This window comes from Hemicordylus capensis, chromosome 5 (genome assembly GCF_027244095.1).
Source record: "Hemicordylus capensis ecotype Gifberg chromosome 5, rHemCap1.1.pri, whole genome shotgun sequence".
Classification (NCBI taxonomy): domain Eukaryota; kingdom Metazoa; phylum Chordata; class Lepidosauria; order Squamata; family Cordylidae; genus Hemicordylus; species Hemicordylus capensis.
In genome coordinates, this window is record NC_069661.1 from 100,887,037 (window position 1) to 100,908,899 (window position 21,863).

Here is a 21,863-nt window from a genome sequence, read left to right on the forward strand (position 1 = left end):
AATAATAATAATAATTCAATTTCTATACCGCCCTTCCAAAAATGGCTCAGGGCGGTTTACAAAGAGAAATAACAAATAAGATGGCTCCCTGTCCCCAAAGGGCTCACATTCTAAAAAGAAACATAAGACACACACCAGCAACAGTCACTGGAAGTACTGTGCTGGAGGTGGATAGGGCCAGTTACTCTCCCCCTGCTCAATAAAGAGAATCACCACGGTAAAAGGTGCCTCTTTGCCCAGTTAGCAGGGCAAAATAAAAACATTCCATGTTCCCATATTTTTTCCAGTGAAACTCACCAGGACACACAAAAGCTTTACAAGAAATATGTTTTGTTATTGCTTGAAAGGCGAACTGCTGTATTCTATCTAGTATCCTTTATGTTTTGTTGTTTAGAAGTTTGTCCCAGTGGGGATCCTGTAGAGAGTGTGGGGGAATTGAGTCAGAAAGGGAAAATGAGGGAAAGGAGATGGGGAAAATGGAGTTGTTCCTGGAATAAAGTCTTAGTTGTGTTTATGAGATAAGCAGCTATAAAACAAGAACTCAAAGCAATTTATTTCTGTTTCTTCAAACATACATTTGTGTAGATAGCAAAACTGGAATTCAGACAGAGCAATGGTCCAATATAGCTATACCCTCAACAAGCTGAATAGAGGCTATGTGGAAATGCTGATGAGCTGTTGCTTGTCAAAAGTGGTGGTATGTACTAGGAAATCTCCATAAATCAGAGGTGTTTAATAGGGCTGCAAATACAATTAAATGCACTCATATCAGAGAATGACATTTTTGTTTAACATTTTGGGAAGATATATCTTACCTACATACTTTTAATCTCAGCTGATTTCTCTTTAACATTCCTTTGATGGCATTAGTGCAAGATATGGGCCATTACATAGTGATTTGCGTATTCCCCTGAGAATGCATAACCAAATCCTGTGCATGTTTACTCAGAAATAAGCCCCACTCCACTGAGTACAATGAGGCTATCCCTAAGTCAACATGTACAGAACTGCAGCCTTAGTGTTTACCATATGGCCACAGTGCACACTTTACTATGTAAACCCCAAAGTGCTCCAGTTTAAATGGCAAAATACTTGTACAAATATATCAGTTCTGAATTGTGCATGAGTTCAAAATGTTGGAGGAGGGCTTATCCTTTCCCAACTGACATTTACATGTTTATTTCAAGGAAACCATAACTTTTTCCATTGAATTTGCCACTTTTGGTGAGCGAGGGAGCCAGAGATATGATCAGTAGGTATCTTCTAAAAATACCTCTCCCCATCTGTTCCAGAGTACTACTCTTCCACCTCTTGTCCAAACCCTTTCACCAGCACCACAGCTACCTACAGCTTTTAGCTACCCACATGCACCCCCTAAAGCTCTTTTCCCACAATCCATCCCCCCTCCCCACTCTATGTCCTTGAAAATCTTATGTACCAAAGCAACTCCTCCCCATCCTGCCAGCCTAAACATCCTTATAATTCAGTTCATCTTCTCCAATGGCCACAGGCCATCACCACACACTTCACAGAGTTTCCCTTTGGCTGCAAATGCTGGCAAATGTATCACACTCTCTCACTCTCTACAGCCCTTGACGCTTGTGCTGCTATTTAAAGGGAATGGAGCGGGGCATACCTCTAATTGAAGGGGCGGGCAGAGTGCCCCTGGGCCCCTGAGGGAGGGGGCACCAGCTGGGCACCAGCTCACTCTTTACTCTCATTGTTGTTCATGTTTGTTGATGTTTTATGGATATATGAGGTTCTGTTCTAGATATATTAGTCACCTTAAGTGGCACAGCGGGGAAATGCTTGACTAACAAGCGAAGGTTGCCGGTTCAAATCCCCACTGGAATGTTTCCCAGACTATGGGAAATACCTATATCGGGCAGCAGCGATATAGGAAGATGCTGAAAGGCATTACCTCATAGTGCGTGGGATGAGGCAATGGTAAACCCCTCCTGTATTCTACCAAAGACAACCACAGGGCTCTGTGGTCGCCAGGAGTCGAAACTGACTTGACAGCACACTTTACCTTTTACCTTACTACGTATATATGTTTAAAATGTTTCTGAATGTGTCTGTGTGCATGGGGAATGTGTGCGTGCACTTAGGAGTATGAGAAAGGGCATGCCAGGAATGTTTTGCTTTTCACCATGTCCTTAGAGTTCTTCTGCGGTGGGCGGGGGGGGAGGCAGGAGGGCCCATGAATAGCATGGGGGTCCCCGGGCCCGTTCCAACTTTGCGACTCCCTGAAAATGGTGGGAGAGACTGATGCTGAGTATGAAGTAGCAACCATTGCTAGCACCTCTTTGCTCTTAGGAAAATTCTCACCTTTTTCATCTTGATGTTGGTTTCATAATGGTTTCATTTTCATAATGTGTATATGAAATAGAGTGGGATTGCTGCAGACAGCACCGGGGACCAATAAGGCCCATATGGACCCAATATATAGGGCCCAATAAGATCCTTTGTTCTATGCTTGACCTGCTTGACATACAGGAATGGTGGAATAAGCCAGAGGATTGTGGATGGTGCTTGGAGGCCCAGCAGATATGTGGTGGCTTAGGGCAGGAGATGGCCTTTGGCTGTTGTGGCAGAGGATGATGAGAACTGTAGTTAGTAACCCATAGCTTAGAGAGCAAGGCACCACCTCTGTGGTTCCAGAGATGGTTATGGAGTGGAGATGTGGGTAAATCACTATTATTCATTTTCATAAGTTGTGCATTGCCTTTCTGTTACCAAAAGCACTCAAGGCAACTTTCATTAATTAATCAGTACAAAACAAAGTAAAATATATATAATCAGTAAAACAAAAACAAACAAGATAAAGCAATAAAAGAGCCACACTAAAATAATCAGGAGAGGAAATGAGACAAATGGAAAGCAAAGAGCTTGCCTCAACCACAATGTTTTTAAAAGATCGTGAAAGACACAGTCACCATCAAAGAGCAGGCAAAATGCACCTCTCTGGGCAAGGAGTGGCCTGGAAAAAGGCAGAATTTCTCATTCCCACCAATTGCACCTCAGGCTGTGGTGGAACCCTCAAAGGGGCAGTGTTCCCTCTAACAAGGATTCCCAGACATAGTTCATCCAGTCCATTTCCAATTCTAAATGGTGATTCAGGAACAGTCAGTCTTCTAGATTTGAGTTGAAAAGGAGATATACAGATGCATGTCTTCTGCATACTGATGACAACAGGTTCCAAATCGCTTGATGACCTCTCTCAGTGGTTTTATATTTATATAGATGTTAAAATGCATGGGGGACAATATGGAACTCTGTGGGATGCCAAGGCATTGAAATAGAGTCCCCAGCCCTGCATTCTTCCTGGAATCTACATTCCAGGAAGGTCCAGAACTATTGCAAAACAGTGCCTTATATCCCAACCTTATCAGGCAATCAGTCAATCAGCCAATACCATAGCTGATGACATCAAAAACCAGTGGAACTAATAGGAACACATCTTCTTGTTGTCCATCTCTCAGCATAGACTATTCAACAAGGTAACCAAGGCTATCTTAGTTCCAAAGCCAGGCTGAAATGGGTTCAGGTAAGCTGTCTCATCCAGAGATGCCACCATGTGCTTGAGCAACCTGCCCAAAAATGAAATTAAATACTAGCTAGAAATTATCTAATACAGTGGAGTTGGGTAAAGGTTTGCTGTTGGATGGGCAGGATGGGCAGGGTTCAAGCACACAAGTGGTTGAACACAAACACAAACCTCGAAGAGTTGGTCAAAAAGCACTTGTAGCCTGTGATGTCTTCCTCTGCTGTTCTCTGCCCTCTTACTTGGCTTTCAAGTCAGACTAGGGGGCTATTCTTACGATCACAAAAATCGGGCTAGGAAAATCCTAGCCCGATTTTTGTGATCGTTAGAACCACCAGGCTCGCAGCCGAGCCCGGTGGTTCCGGAGCGGCTAACCCACTCCTGTAGCCCACCTCTTAGCCCGGGTTTGCGGAGCGAGCACTCCGCAAACCCGGGCTAACTGCTCGTGAGTAACCACTGCGCGGCTCCATGCCACGGCTACTCGCGAGTAGACCCCCGGCAGGGAGGCTTAAAAGCAGCCTCCCGGCTCGGGGGTCTCCCCAGTATGCCCTGCATGCTCATGCAGGGCATACTGGGGCTTCCGGGGGCCACGCAGCCCCCGAGCTCCCCAGCCCCCGCTGGCTCCATCTCGGGGCCAGCCATCGTGTGGGCGGCTGATCCGGCCACCCAGGGCTCCCTTCCCGCTCACCAAATGAAACTGGGTCTCACGGATCGTGAGACCCGGCTCTAGGTGTGAGAGAGGAACAGCAGCCAACAGGGGAGTAAACCGATCATGTGAAGGAGAAAGCAGTTCCTGAGATAGATTATTTATTTGTTTTTACCTGGCTCTCACCCTTAATCCCTGTTATTCTCCCAACCCTGCTTTGTTTATTCAAATCCTGTTTTTTAAACCGGTATTCACAAAATACACGTTTTAAATGGCAAATTATTGTGTACCTAGCGCAGTGTCATCAATTGTGAATAGTCTGAGCATGTCCCTGTCCTTCAAGATTCATCACTTCCCTTACCTCCCCTTATATGAAGTTCTCCTTCCACATAACTTTGGCTATGCAACTGAAGCACCTCCCATGTGCCACTCACACTAAACCATTTGCTTTGTTCCAGCTCATTCCTGCCTCAAGCCAACTTTGGTAATCTCTACCTGCTTCTTGGCCCTGACAACTTGTTATCATGTCTGTTCTATTCACCCTGCTTGCTTGCCTTCATGATCACACATTCCCTCATCCCTCAGTTAGATGCAGCACTTGGAAAGATTTACCCAATAAATACAGTCTGTCCCCTGCTTGACCACTAGTGGTCCTAATACTTCAGGAACACATTAGGACCCTCCAAGACATAACAACATGTATTCCTATAATCTCCATCAAAGGACTGGGCTATTCGTTTGCATGCCACAGTGACTCGGCGCTCTAACTCATAAGTGGGCAAACATCTGGAGGGCCTTTTGCCCGCCACCCCTGCTCTAACTTGTGGCTATTCTCACAACTAGCCTCCACTAGCCCGATTTTCTGTAAACATGAGAACCACCGGGCTCGGCTGCGAGCCTGGTGGTTCTAGAGCGGGTAACCTGCTCAAGTACCCCTCCCCTAAAACTGGGTTTGCAGAGCGAGCGCTCCGCGAACCCGGTTTTCAAGATCGTGAGTAGCTGCGGCACGGAGTAGCTGCGGCTCCACGGCACGCCTACTCACGAGGAGACCCCCAGAGGGGAGGCGAAAAGCTCGCGCAGGCAATACTGGAGCTTTCGGGGGCCATACGGCCCCCAAACTCCCCAGCCCCCGCTGGCTCCGTCACAGAGCCGGCAATCATGTGGGCAGCCAATCTGGCCACCCAGGGCTCCCACTTGCTCGTGTGCCCGCTCAACTTCACAAACTGGGTCTCACTGATCGTGAGACCCGGCTCTTTGGCTCTAAAGGACAGATGAAACATTTATGATATTTAACACTTGATTTTTGATAAATAATCTGTTTTCCTTCTCCCCAGAATGTCAAACTTTGAACAATTTGATATAGATTTTTATCAGTCAGACTATACCTCTGATAACCAAGAACAAGGTTATAATGGGTCTAGAGACACTGAAGATTTTTATGGAAACAAAAGGTAAGTGCTTGAAATAGGCATGATTTACTGACCTATTTCAATATAGAATCTCAACTGGCAATAAATAATACTATCTGATAGTTTTAAAATATCTCAAAAGAGGGGTTCCTGCAGTTGGGTTCACATGTAATTTATATAAGCTGGGTATACTAATAATAAAACAAAAAAGTACATTATACTTTATGAAATGAGGATAAAGGTAAAGCTCCTTTTACCTTAAAAAATGAGCTATAATGTAAGATGAAATCTCCTGTAAGTACTTTCCCAAAATCTTCTTTATCATATCAGTAGGTCTCCCTCATCCTTTAAATCAGTCTGAGAAATGGATACCGTCTAGAACAGGGCTTCCCAACCCTTGGGTCCTTAGAAATTGTTGGACTACAACTCCCATCATCCCCAGCCACAATGGCTGCAGGCCATTGTGCCTGGGGGTGATGAGATTTGCAGTCCAACATCATCTGGGGACTCAAAGTTAGGATCCCTGACCTGAAATTCCAAACAGTTAGTAGAACTAACACTAAGTACAACAATGAATTTGAATTCAAATATGTATATGTAAGTATGAACATTCTGAAATCAAAAGGAACCAAATTTTAAGTCCGTACTTCAGAAAAAATCCTTGGCACACAATTTGAGATACATTGTTAGATATCCTTTGGGGAAATTTGAATTTCAATATTCTTAATTCTGAAAATTGTACCCAAACTTTTATGTTCATGGGATTTTATGTTAATTAACAATGTTCAGATTTGACCTCTTTTTGTAAGTAGAAAATAACATTTCCATTCTTTGTAATTGTTCATTTTAGTACTGAAGCAAGATCTAGAACTGAAACAAACAATTACAAAGCGCTACATAGCCAGGTTAAAGACCCAGCTTGAGCTTTTTGGAGCAACTTGGCCTAGGAGGACCCCAGAATGGACTGGGGGGCAAGGTTATGCTTGGTGGAATATGGAGGAGTCTGGGACTCATGAATTAAAAGACTGCATCAGATGTTTGGCCTTCTCTAATGTTTGGCAATGTTGGAGTTGGAGTGCCCTGGGTGGGTCCAACCTGGCAAAGCTGACCTGAACTGGAATCGCACTCCAGAGTCCCCTGCATTGCTACAAAGGTTGTTGAGGAATGGCATAAAGCTCAGGCAGATTTGATTTCATTGGACTCCATGTCAACTAAGAACTAAGATGACAATGTGGGTTCTTTGCTGGTGGGCTCATTCATGTGTCTGGGCCTTTGTAGTTATCCACCTCTGCTGATCTGTGGAACCAGCCATGAAGCTTAATCTCAGCATATCTTGCTCTTTCCATTTGATGTTTATATATTGCAAGTGGTTCCTCAACTCTGAGAAATGTTTAGGGCTGCTTCACACTAATTTCCCCCCCAGAAGAGATTAATCTCCATGTCAGAAGAAATCTGTACTTAAAGTAATCACTTTTGTTCATTTTCTTTGATTTTCTTTGTTTTCCTTTCCTTTCCTTTCCTTTTCATTGATACACATAGCTGCCTCCCAACCTTTTGACCCCAAAGAAACATACAACAACCTTCGAATTTTAGAGAGTATACATTTTTAACAACCTTGAGTTTGAAAAAGAATTGCATGAAGTGGCCACGAGACACACACAACCCATCATAAACGGACTGCTCTTTTTTCCATTCAACAGTGGGCAAACTCACACTTGCAGACGGAGCATGGGAGCAACTTCCCTATGATTTCTTCCCATGTCACTGGAGAAAGGCTGTGGATGGGGCCAAAGTAGAGGTTCCCTCCTCCATAAATATTGCCCAGCAAAGGGGGCAATGTTAATTTGGGAGGGAACCTCATCATGTAACTTATACATATGATTATTTTATGCACATATTAGTGAAGTAGTGTGGGAAGAAGCCACATGGAAGTGGCTCCCATACCCCTTTAATACGCGTGAATTAGACTGCTTTAATATCGTTGTTGGAAAACCAGAACCATAAAATGGTGCAGGTTACAGATGTCAGTTTTTAATACATTTGCCTTGTATCCGAAACTGTTGCTTTCTTTGTCCAAAGGGGGTGCTTTTTTCCAATCCCCCCTTCCTGCTGAAGCCCCCTCCCCCACCTCATGCCACATGCCATCCTGCTCCAGAGGATCCCCAAATCCCGAGGAGTGGATTTTCAGGGAATGCAGGGGTAAATTGCCCCCCTTTGCACAAATGGAAGTGCTTTTGTCCATGAAACAATAACTTTTGACACAACCTCTTAATTTTGGAAGGGTTGAAGTGTGCATGCAGGCAGAGGCGTAACTAGGGAAAACGGCGCCCAGGGCAAGCACTGAAATGGCGCCCCCCCGTCCCCCCAACATACTACATTATACTTAGGTTTTTCCTCACAAGCGCCCGCCGCCGCCGCCAAGCCAGGCCACTGACTGGCTGCCAGGCGTCAGCAAAGCAATGGGGGGGGGGCCGCGGGTGGCGCGGAATGGACCGCTCGTGGGGGTGGGGGCGCCGACGCGCTCCCTTGACTGCTGCAGCGCTGCTGCACTGAGCAGGAAACATTTGTATTAACAAAAAAATTTTAAAAAATTAAAAGAAATTTTTTTGTCATGGCGGCGCCCCCCACGTGACCAGAAAAGATGGCGCCCAGGGCACGTGCCCCCCTGCCCCCCCTATAGTTACGCCTCTGCATGCAGGTGTTTAAAATATGTTCATATGTAACATTCAGTGATTTAAGTGGTAATGCTACTGTCTACACCACTTTTTCAGGAACATGTCCACTAACTCCAGTAGCTCTGTTCATGTTTTAATGTCCCCTTCATTGTAGAGTTTCAGCTGATGACCTGCCCCAATCTGATGCCTTTGCTCCTCCAGAATTGCTTTCATCTTCTCGTCCATACACAGGCCAGATTTTTCAACCAACACACACTTCTGCATTTCCATCTAATAACACTTACACTGACAGCTTTGATGAAGAGCCTCCTTTGCTAGAAGGTATGGAATTAAAATACTTAATTACACTTTTTGCATATTCTGACAGCAAAGCGTACAGCAGAATGTGTTAATACTCATCACAGATTTCTGTAGAATCAAGTTAAATGGTTTATTTCCCCCATATAATAGATGTTTCAAATTTAATGGTAACATGTCTTATGTGTGCATATCACACCACCAAATATATATTACTGGTTGGTGAGGCCAGCTGTTGTTGACTGAGCAAAGTCATTTTGCGTGGATTACACTGCTGGGAAAGTTCAAGAAATGAAATTCAGGAGGCCGTTGATTATCACAGGAGTAATGTTCGCGGAAATCTTGATACTGGAGTGCTTTACCTAACCCCCAAAAGCAAAACAATCCACTCTTGCGGGGAGAGTGGATGGGGCAGTGTGTGTGGGGAGAGCATCTATTTAAACTTTAAACCTTCCTATGCATCATCTGAGATGCACAAGGAGATATACAGTTCAAATAGTCATCCCCCCACTTCTTGATTGACTCAAGGGAGGGTTTAAGAAACGGTGCAAGAGACAAAGTGGATGGAGCACCCTGTGCCTCTCGCACTACTTTAAATCTCCCCACAGGCCAGGTGAGAATCAGGGTGAGTAGGTATTTAAACCATTTACCAATTTAGTTAGGTGAGTAGAAAACCATGAAAACCCAAAACTACTAAATTGATATACAGGGGGGTGACCCATGCAAGTGCAAAACTGCTATTTGAGGGCCACCTGTATATCTCATAGAATTCTTATTATTGTGCTTGAAAAATGAAAATAAAAGAACAGAATTGTAGGATTTCAATTTCAAACATTATTCATCGTATTGAGTAATTAACATATACTGTATGGTAAATCTGAATCATAGTAAATTTGAATCTGAGAAAGATCTTCTCTTGTGCATGATGTCATTTTGGAATTATGGATCTGATTATTGAGTGATAAAAATCTTTTGAGAACAATAACAGTTAAAATATAATTATATTCAGAATTTCTTCTAAAAATACAAATAATAATTTAAATCTTTCAGCATATTCTGATGTAAAAAGTAGTGCATTCAGCTAATTTAAGTGGCAGGATTGTTCAGGCAAAATTTGGTATCTGTAGGTCATATAACAGAGAAGTATGATATTCAGAATTTCTTCTAAAATTAGAACTATTAAGATTCTCATTGAGCATATTCTAGTCTAAAAAGTAGTGCATTCTGCTAATTTCAGTGGCATGACTATGTGAAATTTGGTATCTGTAGGTCATCAGGAAGTATGACTTTATTCTGCACAAACCAACCAATTCTTCAAAATATATAATAGATTTACAACAAATGGTAGTATATGGTGGGGCAATTTCCCCACTCTATCAAACCTGAGGTGAAAAACATCTCTACTTGGAATATGCCCCTTAATGGCCTTTCAACAAGTCCACATTTCTCCACACAAGATTATCCCATGGTCAGAGGCGCTCTTAGACCTGGATTTCAGGGCCAAGGTTCAGGACCTCCACACACCCTGCGGGGGGCCCCAAATCGACTTTAGTCTATCCTGGGCAGTGTGGTCTGTGCCCTCAAGAATCTATGTGCTAAAAATGATGCTTAACTTTCAGCAGGGGAGCTTCCAAAGGCCTTTAGGTCCAGGCTCCAAAGTTACCTAGGTGCACCTCTGCCCAGGGTCCTGCACAATTTCCAACAACTCAGCTGCTTCCATTACACAAACTTTTAAGGGAATTTAAACCAATGTTCGTTTACTGCTTGTGTCCATTAATGCAGGTTTCTTCATGTTAAAAACCATTTGCAAATCACTTCCTATTAATGGATATTAGCTAGTCAGTAATGCATCAATATTAAAAATGTCTTTCTCCCGAATTAATAAATAAACATGAGTCAGACAAAAATCAGCTAAGCTTGTAAGTATGTATTGTTTCAAACCCCAATGTGTGAAATTGCCCATGCCCAGAATTGTATGTGGACTGATCACAGCAAAGTCAGAATCCTAGGTAAAAGTACATTTAGAACTAATACTCAATTCTAGCCTGCCAAATAAAAGAGCGAGAAAAAATTCAGTTGATTTGTTGTCTTGCATTTGTAACATAGACACATGTTTATGTTTGAAAGGGCAACACTACAATTTGCATGGGAAATAAAGGCGTTAACTCATTTTTATGGCACATACATCATCTACTTTACTACCTCTAGATGACAGCATAACAATAAATTTTGTATTCAGATTTCATAGCATTGCCTTTCCCTCAATATTTATATTGCATAATCAGATATCATGTTAAGGTATCTATAATTAATAAACACTTGTTATAATATTGTTTACATATCTTGTAATAAATTTGCCAATTTTAAAAAACATTAAGACAGCTTTTTCCAAGGCAAAACTTGAGAAAGTTCCTGTGAGACACATTCGTTCTACATTACTATAATGACATTGAATCAGCTATGTTAGATCAAAAAAGATGGTCAAAAGTCTCTTCCAAATCAACAAATTAAGATGTGGCCGACACCTCTACATGACATTCCTAGCTGAGATCATTCATAGGGATATAGGAAGCTGCCTTCTACCGAGTCAGACCAGTGGTCTATCTAACTCAGTATTGCCTACACAGACTGGCAGTATCTTCTCCAAGGTAACAGGTGGGAGTTTCTCTCTCAGCCCTATCTGGGGATGCCAGGAAGGGAACTTGGAACCTTCTGCATGCAAGCATGCTGATGCTCTTTCCAAAGTGGCCCCATTCCGTAGGGCAGTGGTTCCCAATCTGGGAGCCTCCAGATGTTGTTGAAGGACAACTCCCATCAGCCCCAGCTACAATTTATTGTGGCTGGGAATAATGGGAGCTGTAGTTCAGCAACATCTGGAGGCTCCCAGATTGGGAACCACTGCTGTAGGGGGAATATCTTACAGTACTCACATGTAATCTCCTATTCAAATGCAAACCATGACAGACTCTGCTTAGCAAAGGAGACAATTCATGCTTGCTACCACAAGACCAGCTCTCCTCCCTTAGACCGTACCATATTCAGCCTTACCACGTTATCTAAATCTGTCATGATCCATAAGATTTCTGTCTTCACAATATCTTTATGAGAAAATGCAGAGTTAAATTCCCAGTTAAAATCCCCAGTATCACATTGGAACTCTTCTTCTAAGGAGCTCAGAGAGCCATCCTCCCCCTTTTATCCTCATAATGATCCTATGAGATAAGTTCAATCCATGCCCAGCAAGTGAGCTTCGTGGCTTAGCAGGGCCTTGAATCCAGGCTGACATGGTCTAAATCCAGGATTCTATCTTCCAGTATCATACTGCCTATGTAAACATAGGAAGCAAGTCCTACTTTATTTGCTAAGTCATTAATTTTATACACTTTGCAATAGAGATGGCCCTTTCATGAGGCAAGGTGAGCCTGTTGCCTCAGCCTCAGGCAGCAGATTACTGAGGAATCAGCAGGATGGAAAGACGCCCCCTGCTACTATCATCGAAGCAGCTCTTCAGGACCAATCTGACCCTTGCCAACTTTGTAAGGAGCATGGGGAGAAGAGAGTAGGCTGCTTTCTTCTCCTCAATCCCCTTGCAAATCTTACAAGAAGCGTGAGAAGAGGCTGCTGGCAACTTTCCCTCCTCCTGACCCCCACACCACTTTCAAGCTTGCAAGGCTTGGTTTTGAAAGGGGGCTGGCCTCCACCAAGGGTGTGGGGCAAGGCAGCATTAGGTGCCTTGCCTCAGGTGCTGCAACCCTTTGAGCCGCTTCTGCTTGGAATCCCTGTCATTTCTTATCTTTCTGACAGTCTTGTATCTAGGTTGGAATTTGTGGGACAATTTATTTTTTATTCATTTATCATATTTATATACCGCCCGATATTTACATCTCTAGGTAGTGTACACAATCCAAATTACAATATGAAAATAAAAACCAAATTAAAACACTTTCATAGAGTGAAACAATTAAAATAATGTCACAGGATTAAAAACAATTAAACAGTTTAGAAGTAATCTCAATTAAAAGCCTGAGAAAACAGATATGTCTTAAGGGTCTTTTAAAAAGCAATTAGAGCTGTAGAAGCTCTTATTTTGACAAGGAGTGCATTCCAAAGCCTTGGGGCAGCCACAGAGAAGGCCTGGCCCTGAGTCATCTTCAGATGAGCCGGCGGCAAACATAACTGGACCTCCACAGATTATCTTAATAGGCGGCACAGTTCATGAGAAAAGAAGGCAGTCTCTTAAGTACCCTGGACCTAAGCTGTTCAGGGCTTTATAGGAAGTGACCAGAACTTTGTATTTCACTTGGAAACATAGCAGCAGCCAGTACAGTTCTTTCAGAATTTGTATTATAAGTTCCCTTTGGGTTGTCACAGAGACCAACCTGGCTGCTGCATTCTGTACCAGTTATAGTTTCCGAATTAGGTACAAAAGCAGCTCCACATAGAGTGTGTTACAGTAGACAAGCCTGGAGGTCAACTGCATATGTACTACTGTTTTAAAGGCCATTTACCTCCAGAAATGGGCATAGCTGACATATCAGCCGAAACTGATAATAAGTTGGTGGTCTGACAAAGGTTAGACTGCCAACTGACCCGTTGTGGCCACTGCCAACTGGACACACAAATGGCCTCCGTGCATGGAGGCTGGAACTGGGTCTATGCCAGCATGCACTGCCGGGGGGAGTGCCGGCAGAGCTTATAGGAGCTGCCACCACCAAAGCCAGTAGGTGCCCTTTCGCCACCCCTCCCCAGCTGCCCTTAGAACACAGAATCTTTAGAACAAAGGATTCCCCCAACCCTTTGTTTGTAAAGGGGAATCCTCATTGGATTCCCCTTTACAAGTATAGCCCTTGAACTGGGTAGACCCAGTTTGACTGAATGGTCCAGACTGCTAGCTGGTTTGACTGAACTAATTAGATTCATGGATTCGAATTTGAACCCACCCACCAAACCCAGTTCCGTGCACCACCCAAGGGATTGTTCTTCTTAACTTTTGTTTGTTTTGTCTGCCTTGAACTGTTTTGCAGCCAACTTACCTGATGAACTGGCTTCACTCTAAGGACAAATTCTCACTGAGGTGGTAAACCTGCGTTTGGTCCATATCACTTCACACTGCAGGTGCTCACATAACTTCATACAAAAACTCCATAGAAAACTAGCATGTTAGAGAGAAGACTGGACTAGAACCCCTTCTCTTTATCATGCTAGTTTTCAATGAGAAGTTATTTTTCTTGTATGGGGTTCAATCATGTGAGCTCCCCACCTGCAGTCTGTGGAAAACCCAGACAGTCACAAAGGTGATCAGAGTATCTACGATGAACTCCCGAGGCGAGGGACAAGCCGGCTAGGCCAATGTCATCTCTGCAAAAATGTAGTGTACCACAGAACAGTACATACAGGGAGTAAGCCTTGCCAGGAACAGGAATGGCTGATAAGGATATCCTCATGTGAATGATTTTAAATAGAAAACCCTCCCTCAAATCTGAGGTCACCTTTAGTGGGAAGACTTTAAATGCCAGCTACCTAAGACACCCTCACATTAATATCCTCTATAATAAAACCCCTGTGTGTGATCCCGTGCCGCCCGTGTCTTTTTGGGCAGTTCTGGGCATGCGCGGAGTGCATGCCCAGAACCGCCGAAAAAGACACGGCCGCCCAGACACGGGTGGCCATGTTGGCCAAATTATCTGATGTGGTGCAAATGATTCCCGCCGACGCCGCCGACGCCGCCCGCCCGCCCGCCCGTCCCCCCAGCTGCCCAAGTCCTCCGCTCCCGTCCCCATGGGCAGCCATGTCTGCCACCCGCCCGCCCGCCCACCTGCCCTCCCAGCTGCCCGAGTCCTCCTTTTCAAACCCCCCCCCCACGATTAAGGGCCAAATCGGCCCATGCAGTTGCCCCCGCGGCCGCAGCCGCCGACCACCCGCCCGCCCTCCCAGCTGGCCGATTCCTCCTTACCCATAAAAGTCCATATTTAGAGAAGGAGAGAGGAGCTGGCAAGCAGAGCTCTTCTCTGTGCAAAGTCAATGCCCAAACTGGCGCTATGGACGCAAAGGACGCAATAGGCGTCCTTTGCGCCCAAAGCGCCAGTTCGGGAAGAGGCTTTTCAGAGAGAGGAGCTCTGCTTGCCAGCTCCTCTCTCCTTCTCAAAATAGGGACTTTTATGGGTCCAGCTTGGAGGGCGGGTGGGTGGTCGGCGGCCGCCGGCGCGGAGACTTTGGGGCCCTTGCCCGGCAGGGAGACCAGCCGCGGCATGCAGGCTGGCGGCGGGAGAGGGAATGGCGGCGGGGGGCCCGGAGCGCCCGTTACTAGTGCGCGTTATTTAACGGGCTGAAATTCACTTGTTATATTATTATATTAATATTACCCTACTTCCCACATACCTTAGTCCAGGCTTCCCCAAACTGCGGCCCTCCAGATGTTGCTGAACTACAACTCCCAGCATCCCTAGCCACAATTTATTGTGTCTGGGTATGCTAGGAGTTGTAGTTCAGCAACATCTGGAGGGCCGCAGTTTGGGGAAGCCTGCCTTAGTCCCTGCCCAAGTTGATGAGAGCTGGATTGGACAAAAGAGCCACAGTAAACATCCATGGATTGGATGGTCCTTCAAGAGGGGACTGACACCTGTACTCTGACCTTCCTTAATCATATATCAAGTTAACCCACTTCAGTTATGGACAGTTCTGCAGAACTTGTGACATCACACCCCCAAACCAAACACAAACCACCAACCCTTTATGATGGCCTGCCCAAGGTTTGGCAGTACCCCTATAGTGTTTGTGCAGACTGAAAAATGTTTTTTTAACATATGTGGCCAGTAGGCTGCATTTGACTTTTATCGGTCACAGAACAGGCCTGCAGTACTGAATCCTAATTATACATACTCTGACAAGTAAATGACATTATTTACCTGAAAACCCCTATGTACAACCACTTTCTTGTCTGTCCTTTTAAAAACTGATCATCACTGTGAAAACAAAGCTGTTTCTTTTATGAAGGAACACTAAAGACAAGCCACTAATTAAATTAATAAGTGCAGTCCTAGTTCCCTATGTGCCTGTACTGTATACGTAAGGAGTGTGACCATCGACAAGGATCCTTACTATAGTAAATATGATTTCACACATATTTGATGGTACAAGAGAATAAGAACATGCATCTTTGATATCCTCATTGTTTTAAAGTTATGTTCACAATTATGCAAACTTTGTTTATAAATACTTGAATTTTTTAAAAAGTGAATTCAAAGGCATATGGGGACAGTGCTAACATCTGGTTTACATAGTTTCTCCTCTCATAACTGAGTCATCAATACCTCCCAGTTTGGAGTCCAAATTAAGTCTTGGCTACAACACAAGTCATTAGAATAATCTGCCGACAGCCAACTGACTGTTTTGTTATTTTGAGACTCGGAGTCCCAGATGAATTGTTATATCAAGGTTTTCTCTTAGGATAATGAATAATTTGGGAACTTTCTGTGTTGCAGAGCTAGGCATCAACTTTGATCACATCTGGCAAAAAACATTAACAGTCCTAAACCCAACGAAGCCAGCAGATGGCAGCATTATGAATGAGACAGATTTGACGGGGCCCTTGGTTTTCTGCTTAGCACTTGGAGCAACACTGCTATTGGTACAGTATACAGTAGAAGAAACCATATAAGCATAATAACCATATCTGCAAATAGAGTCTATTAAGGATGCAAGGATGTTCAGTATATGGATCGTCAGTATATATATATAGAAAAATATGTATTTTATAGTTGATATCAAAGGATTCCCCTGTTCCTTATCCACAATTTCTCACTAATTAATCTTGGCATTTAACCCATATACTCTTACCACCAATAACTACATTTAGACAAGATTTATTTCCGGAAGAGAAACATGGAAAGTGTGTCAGGGGGCATTTTGAGGGAAAAGTTGGGAACTACACATTTTTGATGTGGAAATGTTGATCCCCAGCCTGAAACTTTTGTTTTTAATCTTCTAATTAAACAAAAAGGGTGATTAGAAAATTATGTTTTGATTTTCATATGCCACGTACACACTGTTGCCATACATTTTTGGTTCAAAATGTTAATTGCATAATTACTTGATCATTGAAATGTAAATGAAAAGGAAATATATGGCTATAGCAAGTGAATATAGTAAAGATAAACTCAAATTAAAATATATAACATACAGGACACAAATGCAAAACTCACAAATATTCAAATATATCAAACAATTGATATGGTTGTATCAACTAAAGCTAGGAATTGCATGCTCATATCTTTGATCATCATTGTTACTGACACAGGCATTTTGAATTAAATGATATTCATGTCTTCTGATCATCTGAAAGTTCCTTGCACTGACATACTAACATACAGCATCTCCAGATTTGCATCACAGAGTTGTACACTGCTTTTGATGTTAGGAAGTGGCTGAAATGGGACTCAGAGGCATCAGAACAAATTACAGACCTTATTCCCAGCACTTCCAACCCATGTTTGTTGACACTGAGAGCTCTGGAATGGCACAACGATCTTCACTTCAGAGTAGCGCTTGCTAGTGCTTGCCTAAATGAAGTTGGAGTATACCAAGTATGACATCACATATATAGACATTAGAATGTAAGGAAGATATGGCCCAATATTCCAAAACCCTCCTAGGGCTATCAAAAGATCTAAGTATTCACTACTTTAATATGTCTGAAACACATTACAATAGAAACATATGAAGCTCATATTTAAGCTTAGAAAAAGACATTTTTGCATCCAGTGTACCCAAATTGTGCTTTTAAAAATGCTTTCCAACTTCTAATGTAACAATTACATTTCCCAGATGAGTCTATATTTACAGTTATTTGGCTTAAATGAAAATAAGTGCAAAGTAATGCATAAGGTTGATGGAGCCTTTCCCAGAAACAGTGCCGACATGATATGCAAGCTAATGCCAGTTTTCCTAATCAGCTGGCACTGCTGCACACATGGAATCCAACCCCAGTAGTGTTGTGCAAGAGCTCACCTGTGCAACTACTTAAAACAGCAGACTTCCATTTGCAGAGTGCTACATACATTGGAAACAGTATTGCCTTGTGCATCATGTTGGCCATTGCCTATGACTGTAAACTATGACTATGACTGTAGCCAGCATGGTGTAGTGGTTAGAGTGCTGGACTAGGACCAGGGAGACCCGACTTCAAATCCCCATTCAGCCATGATACTAGCTGGGTGACTCTGGGCCAGTCACTTCTCTCTCAGCCTAACCTACTTCACAGGGTTGTTGGGACGAGAAACCTAAGTATGTAGTACACCGCTCTGGGCTCCTTGGAGGAAGAGCAGGATATAAAATGTAATAAATAAAAATAAATAAATGCTCTGAGGCATTCGGACCGGATGTAGCGACTGCACTTCTCACCTTGTTTTACCTCTAGTTTTCTTGCTCATTTTGCTTTTCCTCTAGCAGGACAAGCTAGAGTACAAGCAGCAGGACTCTGCCTTGACCCACAGAATGCAGAGGGGAGGATGAGCAAGAGGACTGATTAATAGGATGTTGTTAATAAACAACAGCAGCATGTTCACCGCATGCAACAGCAGCATGTTCAATTAGTGAACATAACTGAACTGTGTACAAAAAAGGTGTGAGATCATTAGGCACAGCTCCAGCAGACAATTTCACACACCGCTTACTTCATATAAGACCTGCACAGGGGCGGAGCCACCATTGGGCGAACGGGTACAAAGAACCCGGGCCGCGCTCAATCAGGGGCTACACTTCATGGCCCCGACACACACACCCTGTGCCTGACATCAGATACGAAGGGTACTGGTTTAGCTCCCGAGCGGAGGCCGCGTGGCCCTTGTTTGGGAGTTAAATGGCTGCTGCGTTCGCAGCAAGGCCAGGAGCAGTTCTTCCTTGCCTTTAAGGCAAGGGAGAGCTGTTCCTGGCTGCGCTGCGAATGCAGTGCCAGCTCAAGTCTAGCTCCCGAAGGGGCCGTGCAGCCCTTTCGGGAGTTAAATGGCCGGCACTTTGAGCGCAGCATCTGCCGGACTTCAACTCCCAAACGGAGCCGCGCAGCTCCATTCGGGAGCCAGACCATGCCCTCCACGTCTGATGTCAGACATGGGCGTGGCTAGCCCCCACATTTGACATCAGAGTTGAGGGTGGGGTTAGCGGGGCTGCTGCCACACATGGGTCGTTGGCGGTCAGGCTCTGCACCTGGACCTGCAGCTTATTATTATTATTGTTGTTATTAACATCATCATCATCATCATCATCATTATTATTATTATTATTATTACATTTATACCCCGCTCTTCCTCCAAGGAGCCCAGAGAGGTGTACTACATACTTGAGTTTCTCCTCACAACAACCCTGTGAAGTAGGTTAGGCTGAGAGAGAAGTGACTGGCCCAGAGTCACCCAGCTAGTTTCATGGCTGCATGGGGATTTGAACTCAGGTCTCCCCAGTCCTAGTCCAGCACTCTAACCACTACACCACGCTGGCTCTCTTATGTGAAGGGTTATGTGCAGGGTTCCTCTGTAGCTGCCCTCCACAGGATCTTGTTGAGCTACATGATGCAGAATGGCCAAAGACCAGAAGAAAAATGGTAGTGACAGCTGTGGTAAACTCTCCACCCATGTTAGAACTCAAGTACAGTACATGGTCAGATCACCACACCTGCCAACACTATCTACAGGAGCAAAAAGAAAGCTTTTGCTATTAGTTCTGCCTCTGGCCCACCAGAATCTAATTGTCTCTTTCCTGACATATTTGGGCCCCACTCTCTGAGCCTGCTGAGGTACCAGAATTCTTTAAATCAAAAGTTGGCAACCCTAAGCTGTGCCTTGAACAGCTGCTGAATCAGGAGCAATTAGCAGGTAATGATGTTTATCTTCAAGTGCTGAAAATCATCAACCTGCTGATCCAGCAGATCAAGCTCCTCTTAAGGCAGAAGAGCAGGCTAGGCTGTTTCTTTTTTCCTGCCCATTTGGCAACCTTGACAGTGAAGGAACAGGGCAGAAAGTAAAATAGCTAAAGCCTCAGAGTATTTAAAGGTACAAGCGCTGTCTCCTGGCAAGGGCCCAGTAACCTTATTAATGCATGTTACTAGTTGCATCAACCTGGCAGAAATTAGAGCCAGTGAATCATATGGACCTGCTAGTATGTTCAGTACTGGAACTACACTTTTGAACTGTGTGTTTTTCATGGACAGTTGCAGAGAGCAAAAATATAAGCCCACCCCCACGTGATATGCCTGCGAGGACTGCACCATAGTTGACAGTATGGCCACGTTCTCATCTCGCCTGGAACTTTTCCACTCCCCTCATCACCCACTCTCCTGTCTGCATTTGGGCAACAGCAGGGGCATAGCCAGGGAAGAGGGGACCCATTTTCACCCCTCTCCCTGGCGGCCTCTCAGAGAGAGGGAGATAATGAAGGAAATAAGGAGGAATGGAGCTGGGGGGGGGGCGTGCAGGAGCTGGGGGGGGGGCTGGGTTCTTTGAACCCATTCGCTCAATTATAGCTACACTCCTGGGCAACAGGAAGAGTGTCCTCTCTGCAGTCAGCAAGACAGCAGAGAGGGGAAACTGGTTGTGCTGGCTTCTTTTTTGCTTGAAGGACAGCCCATACAGCCAATCAGGGAGGGAGAGAGGGGGGAGCTTCTTCCCTCAACTCCAGTCCAGCTGAATGCAGCCTCCAGTGCTGCATTCAGACAGAACAGAGGCTCTGTGAACCCTCGGTTTGGAGCAGTGAAACTCACTACAAACCGAGAATTCAAACTGGAGTCTCCTGAGCATAACCTTGGGTTGTGCAACAGAGGGGGTCAGAGTTGCACATGTTTGGATGTAACGGTAAGGAAACCATGGTTCCCTGAAATTCCAAACCCTGGTTATGTGTGAATGCAGCCTTTGTTATAAGCAGTAGAATGTCCTGTTTTGCACCCCATCACTCAATACACACATAGCAACCCATTTCTGTACATGGCAAATGAATCAAGACCTGTTTCCTTTATATGCTTAGGAGGTGTGAGTTTGTTTTTAGTCAGCCTGTGCTGAATTTCAGCTGAGTAACCTCATATAGACCTGGCCATGCACATATTGATGACAATCATAGAAGTCAGTGCATATCTGCCTTTTTTTGGTACAAGGTTGTGGGCAGTCTGAAAGCGATGCTGCATAGTGTTGACACTCATATGGCAGCTTAGCTAAAACCAGCCTATGCTGACAAGAAATTTCATACCATGTGCAGAAAGGGTGGGGGGCACTGAAAAGAACTAGCAATCACACCTCGGGTTGATGTGGCATTACTCTTTGAAGGGAGAGATGGCCTTTGTCAGTCCCTTCAAGATTATTGTAGCAACTGGTGCCAGCCCACTCCGGCTCACGGAATGTAGTGGGGAGAGGAATATAGTCTGAAAAGGTTCTGGTTTGCAGCAGAATCCAAATGAAGATTAACTTATTGAAAGTCAAAGCTGGTGAGTAGAGTATTAACACAGGCCCAAGAATAAAATGGAGATTACTCATGTGCACCAGCCTTGTATCTGCTGCTCTTTAGGATGCTCATTCAATGTTCGTTTTCTTTTGTTCTAAAGACCTCAGAGTTAGCTAGATTATAAGCATCAGGGGCATTTAATGTCTTTGTTTTGTTGTGTTTTTAATTTCCGTGTTTCATTTGAAAGCTCACCTGTATTTTAAAATTAGCTTTAGACTAATAAAAGAACTACCATCTCATATTTCTGTTAGTATAAAATATTCGTGTGGGGAGAAATTAAGAAAATAATAAAGAACGTTTGACACAATGGGGAAGAAATTCCTTTTAAGACTAATAGAAGCATGCATATGTAGAGAAGAGGCTCAAATGTACATCTTAAAATGCTCCCCTAAAATGTTATAAAGATAAAAAGAATATTTGGAGACTATAATGATTTATATCTTGAGATATCTGTTCTCTGTTTTTAAATTTTTATTCTGCCTAATGCGTGATGGTGTACCTTTTAAAACTATATAATTTTTGGACAAAGGCTTTTTACTAGGAAATGAATACATTACATTGCATTTCAAGCTTATAAATATGCAAGATATATGCAAAATATTCTTCAGAATGTAATGTATTCATTTGGAACCCTAGAAAGTAAGAGAAAAGCAAGTTCTTTGCACAGTGATGTAAATCAGACTAGCTCTGATAAAGTAGAGGTGGGTAGCAGTGATGTGATAAAAGAGCAGAATGGAAAGGGCATGCCTTAGTCCCTTCATGCTTTTGTGAATTAGATCTATGCAAAGTTGGGTGTTGATTAGGGATGTGCA

The 21,863-nt window shown here is 43.9% G+C and overlaps 1 protein-coding gene across 12 annotated transcripts in view; it reads left to right on the top strand.

Annotated features, from left to right (window-relative positions):
• YIPF7 (Yip1 domain family member 7) overlaps positions 1-21,863 on the top strand; it is a 66,159-nt gene that overhangs the window by 20,241 nt on the left and 24,055 nt on the right. For 10 of the 12 annotated variants that reach the window (XM_053251484.1, XM_053251488.1, XM_053251483.1 and 7 more), the window contains 3 exons: positions 5,528-5,644; positions 8,432-8,598; positions 16,056-16,201. In XM_053251484.1, coding sequence (XP_053107459.1) covers positions 5,529-5,644; positions 8,432-8,598; positions 16,056-16,201 — 429 coding nt within the window. In that variant the 5' untranslated portion in view covers position 5,528. Of the gene's footprint in view, positions 1-3,485; positions 3,551-5,527; positions 5,645-8,431; positions 8,599-16,055; positions 16,202-21,863 lie in introns of all 12 variants that reach the window. The other 2 variants (XM_053251489.1, XM_053251491.1) reach the window with 2 other exon arrangements.